This window comes from Loxodonta africana, chromosome 7 (genome assembly GCF_030014295.1).
Source record: "Loxodonta africana isolate mLoxAfr1 chromosome 7, mLoxAfr1.hap2, whole genome shotgun sequence".
In the NCBI taxonomy this organism is placed as follows: domain Eukaryota; kingdom Metazoa; phylum Chordata; class Mammalia; order Proboscidea; family Elephantidae; genus Loxodonta; species Loxodonta africana.
In genome coordinates, this window is record NC_087348.1 from 29,265,863 (window position 1) to 29,273,997 (window position 8,135).

Consider the following 8,135-nt stretch of genomic DNA (forward strand, 5'->3'; position numbering starts at 1 on the left):
TGCTATGGCTGCTAACCAACAGGTCGCAGTTCAAATCCACCCGGTGCTCCTTGAAAACTCTATGGGGAAGTTTCACTCTGTCCTATAGGGTTTCTATGAGTTGGAATCAACTCGAGGGCAACAGGTTTTTTTTTTTTTGGTAGACACTACGCTCTGCAGAATGTTAGCATACTTTGTATTACTGCGACAAAGGAATACTATGTAAAGTATGGGTTAGTGAATGGATACTATGGTAAAATAGAGGGTCAGTGAAAAAGAGGAAGACCCTCAACAAGGTGGATTGATATAGTGGCTGAAACAACGAGCTCAAACACAGCAGTGATTGTGACGATGGTACAGTACCAGGCAGTGTCTCATTCTGTTTAACATGGAGTCACCATGAGTTGGAATCAAGTGGCCTGCACCCAATAACAAAACGCGTGGGAAAAGGAAAATTCAGAAAGAACATTTATGTTATTTCAGAACGTCAATACTAGCTGCAGCTCACATATACAATACTGGGATTTTAGTTTCCCAAAACACACCATGAAATTTCCGAGGAGGTTTGTTTGGTTTTCCAGAATTGGTTCCCAAGTTAGGATATGCAGCATGTTTTATTAATTTTCAGTTGACATGCTGCAGAGATTAACAATCATTTGTGTCTTATATGTAAAGAAAGTTTTATTTTTAATTATTTATTTTTGGTATTCCATACAGACTAATAATTGTTTGGGGAATTTAAGGGACCCAGTCCCCAGAAGCTTAAGTTATGGTATAAAGTCTCTAACTGTGTATAATAGCTAGGAGGACATCTTCGGGGCCAGGGAAAAATGTCTGCCAGTCAGGTTTGTTAGCCAGAACTAGACTCTAGTTACCTAAATATTGAAATGAATACATTTTATGAACTAGAAAATATTCTAAAAATATATCTAATTATTTTCATTATGTAGAAGACTTACAAGCTTCAATAATAATATAAGCTCTGTAATAAGTTTCTATAATAGTTATAAGCACTCTTCTGCTCTTCTAATTACAGTATGTTTACACAGAAACCCTTTTCCTGTGTACTTATTACTTAAAATACTTTCATCTTTAGTAGTAAGAGATACTTGATGGGAAGTTAGAACAATTTCTCTATAACACCAAACACTGGGTGACATCCAATAACGTGTGTTAGAATACACAGTAAACAAAACGGTAAATCTTTTTCCCCCTCTTCTTTCTCTTTCCTTCTTCTTTCACACAAATTTCCTTCATTAAATCTAGTAAAGTTGACCACTGAGATGTTCCTTAATGTCACCCTAATTCTGAGGGTTACATTAATGTGCCCACACAGCTAGTATGAGGACACATGGACTTGTTGGTTATCTTTACTCAGGAAAGGATTTAATTCTTTTCAAATAATGATTGACTTTACCATGACCTAGTTTATACTATCAGCCTAGATTGGAAAGAAACATTTCCAAGTTTATTTTTCTCTTTAATTTAGGGGTTGGCAAAGAGTTGTATGAAAGTATGTATGTATGTATGCAGTTACAATCAGGTAGATGATCAAACCATGACTTCAGGGCAACTATTTGTCCCCATTTCTTTAAAATTAGTCCAAATACCAAGCTGTGTATGTTCCTAATCCTGTCTTTTCTCACACAATCGTGATAGCACATGTATCTATGAATCTAGGAGGGAGGGCAGAGAGTAAAATTCCTCAACTTCTGTATGTTTTTGCTCCGTGCAAAATGTCTGGATTGCAGCTCCCACTTGCATAGACTAGATAACATAACCACTCCCCCTAATCTACTCTGTGAGGACTTTGGAAAATTTTTATTTGCCTCTTTTTTAACGTGGATAAAATATGTGGTTTTCAGGATTGTGGGCTGACACTAAATTGATTACATGTAACATCTCTCTCCATTCATACCTCTACACCTACATCAACAGCTACATCTGTTCCCAGGTATACTATTAGTTATCCTGTATTTAATTAACCATGTCTGAGATTTAATTTCAAACACCATCTTGATTTTCCATTATAGTCATGATGTATAGCACTTTTAACAATTTATCTATTTTTTGTACATAATATTTTCTTATTTTGAATATAAGCATCACTGAAATGTAGCTTTGAACATGATTTTTCTAAATTTTGTTGATAATCCTGTCTTTTCTCAGTAAATTGTCATAGCACACCTGTCTGACTCTAGGAGGGAGGGCAGAGAGTAAAATTAAACATTTCTTACAATACATGGCTAAGAATAAAATCTCTCTTCCACGAGAAAGATCATTTAACTTTTTATTTTTGTTTTGGATTAATGTTAATGTTCGGGATATTTGCTCTTTAAATGCTTCCTGGAAAAGTTTATATGACAGTTAGTATTGCTAGCATTGACCATTACCCTTCTAATTATTAAATCACTTGGTTAATTAGATAAAGTAAAAAGATTATGAATTCCACAGTCTAATTATCTTCTTTTATTCTGCATAATATCATATGTAAAAAGGTCTTTATAAGCCACTGATCTCAAGGAAGTTTGTCACATTCCATAGCATTGGATATACACAGTATGTAGCTCGTGTACTGCAAATATATGTTACCGATAAACTGAAAGAAAAAAAAAATTGTGTGTTATACAGGATCACAACAGCTGTTGTCCTAACTGGATATAGCTCGTTAAGGTTTTCAGGGAACAGGAGCTAATTTCTATGCAGCTGTAAAACATAACATTGAATCTATTTCAAAATTCCATCAGACCACTAAGGCAATAGGTCACCTCAATCTGTACACAGATAAATTCTGAGAAACATTCAAGGCTTCGGTTGATGACTACTTTTAATTGGTGGGATTGACAGAAGTTATTCACATTTTGACTGGTTTGACAATTGCATTTTTCTTATATATAGTTTTCTCAGAAAAACTATTTTTCATATCAATATTCTGTTTCTGTGAACCTGATATGAAACTCTTATTCTCTTCTAGGAGAAAGACAAAAGATTTAATTTGTTTTTCCAAACCTGAAACATAGCAGAAAATGGTGGAGGAAAACTGCACCGTGGTGACAGAGTTCATTCTCCAGGGACTATCAGACATCCCGGAGCTGAGAGTCTTCCTCTTCCTGTTTTTCCTTCTAGTCTATGGGATCACAGTTGTGAGCAACTTGGGCATGATTGCACTGATTCAGGTCAGCAGTCAGCTTCACACCCCCATGTACTTTTTCCTCAGCCACTTATCCTTTGTGGATTTCTGTTACTCCACCATCATTGTGCCTAAGACACTGGCCAATATCATAAACAAGGACAAAGCCATTTCTTTCCTGGAATGCATGGTGCAACTCTATTTGTTTTGTGCTTATGGACTCACTGAGGTTAACTTGCTGGCTGTGATGGCCTACGACCGCTTTGTGGCCATCTGCAGCCCACTGCTGTACATGGTCATCATGTCCCAGAAGCTCCGTGTGGAGCTAGTGTCTGGCTGCTACCTGTGTGGAACAGTGTGTTCTCTGATGCACTTGTGTTTAGTTCTTGAGATCCCATCCTATCGATTGAATATGATTAATCACTACTTCTGTGATCTACCCCCTCTCTTATCTCTTGCCTGTTCTGATGTCTCTATGAATGAATTGCTTTTGTACATTGTGGCCACTGCCAATGAGATCATCGCCATTGTGGTCATCCTCACCTCCTACTTGCTTATTCTCATCACCATCCTGAGGATGCGCTCTGCAGAGGGAAGGCGCAGAGCGTTTTCCACCTGTGCTTCCCACTTCACAGCCATCATTGTCTTTCACGTAACAATTCTTTTCATTTATTGCCGTCCCAGCTCAGGCAACATTCTGGATACAGACAAGATAGCCGCGGTGTTCTACACTGCAGTGATTCCCATGCTGAACCCCCTGATCTACAGCCTGAGGAACAAGGATGTGAAAGAAGCTTTCAGGAAAGTGATGGGATTTAACTTACTTTCCAAGGGGCCATTTTCTTAGCTGGACTTAAAGTTTCAAAAGGAACCTTTAAGGATGGATTTGAGTTTTGGTAGAAATGGATGAATGTAAACCGGGGAAGGACATTAGCGAACTAGGGTGCTATGCATGAGTCTTTGTTGTCTACTCACCTTTTAGACTTCTCTTAAATTTCCCAGAGAAGAGCATTGTTCAAATATACCTGGCATCTTTGCTGCTATCCTCCAGTCTCTGAGTGTTTTGATCGGGTTTGTGGGATGGTACTGTTAAGCCTCATTTTTTTGATTTGTGGTTACACAAATGTGTTTCCAACAAAGTGCATATAATGAGACATGTCTTTACAACGCCCTTAATGCATATAAGCATTATTATTGAATTAAATAATTCCTTTTCTTCAGAGGAATAACTATACATTTGTCTCATATTTATATATATGTAAATATCTATTATATATAAACCTGATGCCATCAAGTCGATTCTGACTCATAGTGACCCTATAGGACAGAGTACAACTGCCCCATAGGGTTCCCAAGGGGAAACTGTTGGATTCCAACTGTTAACCTTTCGGTTAGCAGCTGCGCTCTTAACCACTGTGGCACCAGGGCTCTGAGCATATAATACATACATAAATAAATATACATATATATATTTTTTAATTTGGACTGAGCTTCCCATGTGTTTTTGGATATTTGTAGGAATTAATTTTTAGTCATTTTTTGGTTATTATCTCTTTTACTACTTTTTTCTATTGCAAAGTTGGTAGTTTTGCACCTTTTAAAAAAATTCTTATCTGTAAAATGAATGTAATATTATTCTACCTGTCTCATGAGCTCCTAGGTGGTGCAAATAGTTAAGGAACTTGGCTATATACCAATAGTTTGGAAGTTCAAATCCACCCAGGTGTGCCTCAGAAGAAAGGCCCAATGGCATGCTTCTGAAAAAGTCAGCTATCAAAAACCTTATGAAACAGAGTTCTACTCTGACATATATGGGGTCACTGAAACTCGGAGTCAAATTGAGGACAAATGGTTGGTACTTCTCATAATTTTATCATGGAAATTAAATAAACAATGAATCTCAAATTCTTAGTGTTATATAAAAAATATGGTATAATAAATATATTTCATTAATAAATTAGTTGCACTCATTGTTAGTATTGTTTGCTCTGTGTTTCACCATACTTTATGCTCTGTATTTCACTTTAATTCTTGATTAAACAAGTAGATCATGTATTTGATCCCTTATCTTTTTCAAGTTTCTGTGTCTTTGTTAATGTTGTTTTTGAAATTATTTTAACCATTTTTACATTTGTAAATCTTACCTATAGTATTAATTTCCTGAGGCTCCTGAACAGATTACCACAATATTGATGACTTGAAAGAACAGAAATTTTTTCTCGTGTTAGTTCTGGAGACCAAAAATCTGAAATCAGTATCATTGGGCTGAAATCAGGGTTTTGTCAGGGCCAGACTCTCTTTAGGGGCTCACGGGAAGAATTTATTCCTTGTCTTGTAGCTTTTGGTGACTTCCAGTTTAGCTTGGCTTGTGGCTCTATCACTCCAACCTTCAATGCCATCATCTTCAAACCTCTCTCCTGTCTTCACAAAATCTTCCTCTATGTGTGTTTATTTACGTGCTAAATCATAAAACTGCAAGGACATGGCACACATAGAAAGCACTCTTACTAACATATCCTAAAAAGTTATATTTGGAGCAAGGATCATGTGTTAACTATTCAGAAAATATTCCAGTATCCCTGGCACAGTTACTTATTATTTTATTTAAATAAATGAACACACGCTAGGTGAAAAATATGGAGTTATGTTGTATGTAAAATGAAAATATGGCACTGCCTTGAAATTCAAATGTTTTAAATGAGGTGAGATTTCTCATATTACCTGAGCAATTTTGCATTTTAAGGTAAAGGTAAGGGAAATTGTTCACCTTGAACCTCCAACTAGAGCAGTTTATCAACCTTGGTGATCTTGCCATTTTGGGTCAGACAGTTCTTTGCCATGGAGTTCAGCCCTGGGAACTGTAGGATGTGACAGCCTCTCTGGCCTCTACTTATTAGATGAAAGCAGCACCCTTCCTCTCCTCCCTGACCCACCTCTGAGAATTCTGACAAGCAAAACTATCTCCAGGCATTGTCAAATGTTCCATGAGGAGAAAAATCACCCACTCTTGGGACCACTGAACTAGTGGATCAATATACTTCAGGTCCAGCCTTCTCATAGGAACCTTCCACATTGAACTTCCCTGTGTTTACAAAGCTTGAAGTGAAATTCAAGGCTATTTTGTCTAAATCAAATATATCTTTCCCGCCATACCTTCCTTCATTAGACAACACATTCTCTCTAGACCTCATTTTAATTATTTTTTTGTTGTGCTTTAATTGAAAGTTTACAGTTTAAGTCAGTTTCTCATACAAAAATTTATACATACATTGTTATGTGATCCTAGTTGCTCTCCCTGTAATGTGACAGCACACTCCTCATCCCAACCTGGATTTTCCGTGTCCATTCAACCAGCTCCTGTCCCTTTCTCATCTCTTTTCCAGACAGGAGATGCCTATTTAGTCTCTTTTTTTTTTTTTTTTTTATGTACTTGAGCTAAGAAGTACACTCTTCTGGAGTATCATTATATGTCTTATAGTCCAGTCTAATCTTTGTGTGAAAAACTGGCCTCAGGGACGGTTTTAGTTTTGGCCTAACAGAGAGTATGGGGACCCTGTCTTCCAGGGTTCCTCCAATCTCAGTCAGACAATTAAGTCTGGTCTGTTTAGTAGAATTTAAGTTCTGCACTCCACTTTTCTCCTGCTCTGTCAGGGATTGTCTGTTGTGTTTGCTGTCAGGGTGGTCATTGGTGGTAGCCTGGCCTCATCTAGGTCTTCTGGTTTCAGGCTGATTTTAATAATCTACCACTCTGAAGCCAAGACATGTTTCTTTGGACATTTTCAAGATATACAAAAACATATTACATCACTTTGTTTTGTGTTTAACCAACTTCTGATTAGAACTTTTTAATTGCTCATATGTCTTTTCCCTTTGGGATTTAGATATGAGAGTGTAAGTCCCTGAGAACTTATGCCTGATCAGGAAGATGATCTCAAAAGTCACAAAGCAAAGCATAAAAAGGCTGTGCATGCTTCTAGGAACCAAACCTTCCTATGGGAGGCAAAAACTGGTTCTAGGGACACAGAAGGCACACCCTAATGGATTCAGATAAATGTTGCAATGAACTGAATGTTTTTGTCTCTAAGTGTCATACTTGATTTTCCCACTAGGAAATGAACTGAGATTGACAACAGTGTAGTAAGAAGGTGGGTAATAGAAAGTCATTAATCTGGTAAGTATTCTTAACAGAATCAAACAATTTTATGGCTGAATGGGGTTCTACAACATCATTTCTTATATTCACTTGTTTTATAAATAGAAATCTGATGTTTGGAATGGAAACATGTCTGAAATCAGACAACTTTAAGTTTTCAAGGTATTTCCAACAAGAACAAAAATTACAATACACTTTTACCACATCGTGTTTTCAGATGAAACCCAGAATGAATAGATTCTAATTATCATTGCTGTTAGTTGCCATTAAGTGTATTCTGACTCATGGCAGCACCATGTGTGCAGAGTACAACTGCTCCATGAGGTTTTCAAGACTGAACGTTCAGGAGCAGACCACCAGACTTATCTTCCTTGGTGCCTCTGAGTGGGTCTGAGGTAACCCTGGGTGGGTTTGAGCATCCAATCTTTCAGCTAATAACCCAGTGCTTAACAATTTATGCCATCCAGGGACTAAGAATTAGGGAAGATAAAAATGTAATTACCTGCTTATTGGAGAATGCCTTAACCCAATGACATGGAATCTCTAAAGTCCTAACCAGACTTTTTCATTGCAGAGCTGTGGAACCCTGGGCTGGTCAGTTGGCCTGTGATTACCAGTTCCTTTTCTATAAAGTTGAGAGACAATCAATCTTAACATATTTTAAAGAGTTATGAGAATTAAATGTGAAATTACTTTGGAAATAATGAGATCAAAATATGTTAAGGCCAAGTATGTGACACTTGCTCAGAATTAATCTACCTTAGCTTGCCAGAAACTGCACCAAGGTAGAAAAAGAAACGACCAATATTGCAGATTTCATGATCATTGTTTTATGTATACTTTGTTCTGTCTAGTCAAAGAATAACTCTTCTG

General features: G+C 37.1%; 1 protein-coding gene across 1 annotated transcript; it reads left to right on the forward strand.

Moving 5' to 3' along the window:
• Window positions 1–2,819: 2,819 nt before the first annotated feature.
• Window positions 2,820–3,956, forward strand: LOC100659391 (olfactory receptor 5L1-like). Its single transcript, XM_003422340.3, has one exon. The coding sequence runs from the start codon at window positions 3,006–3,008 to the stop codon at window positions 3,954–3,956; it is 951 nt and encodes a 316-aa protein (XP_003422388.2). The 5' UTR covers window positions 2,820–3,005.
• Window positions 3,957–8,135: the final 4,179 nt, after the last annotated feature.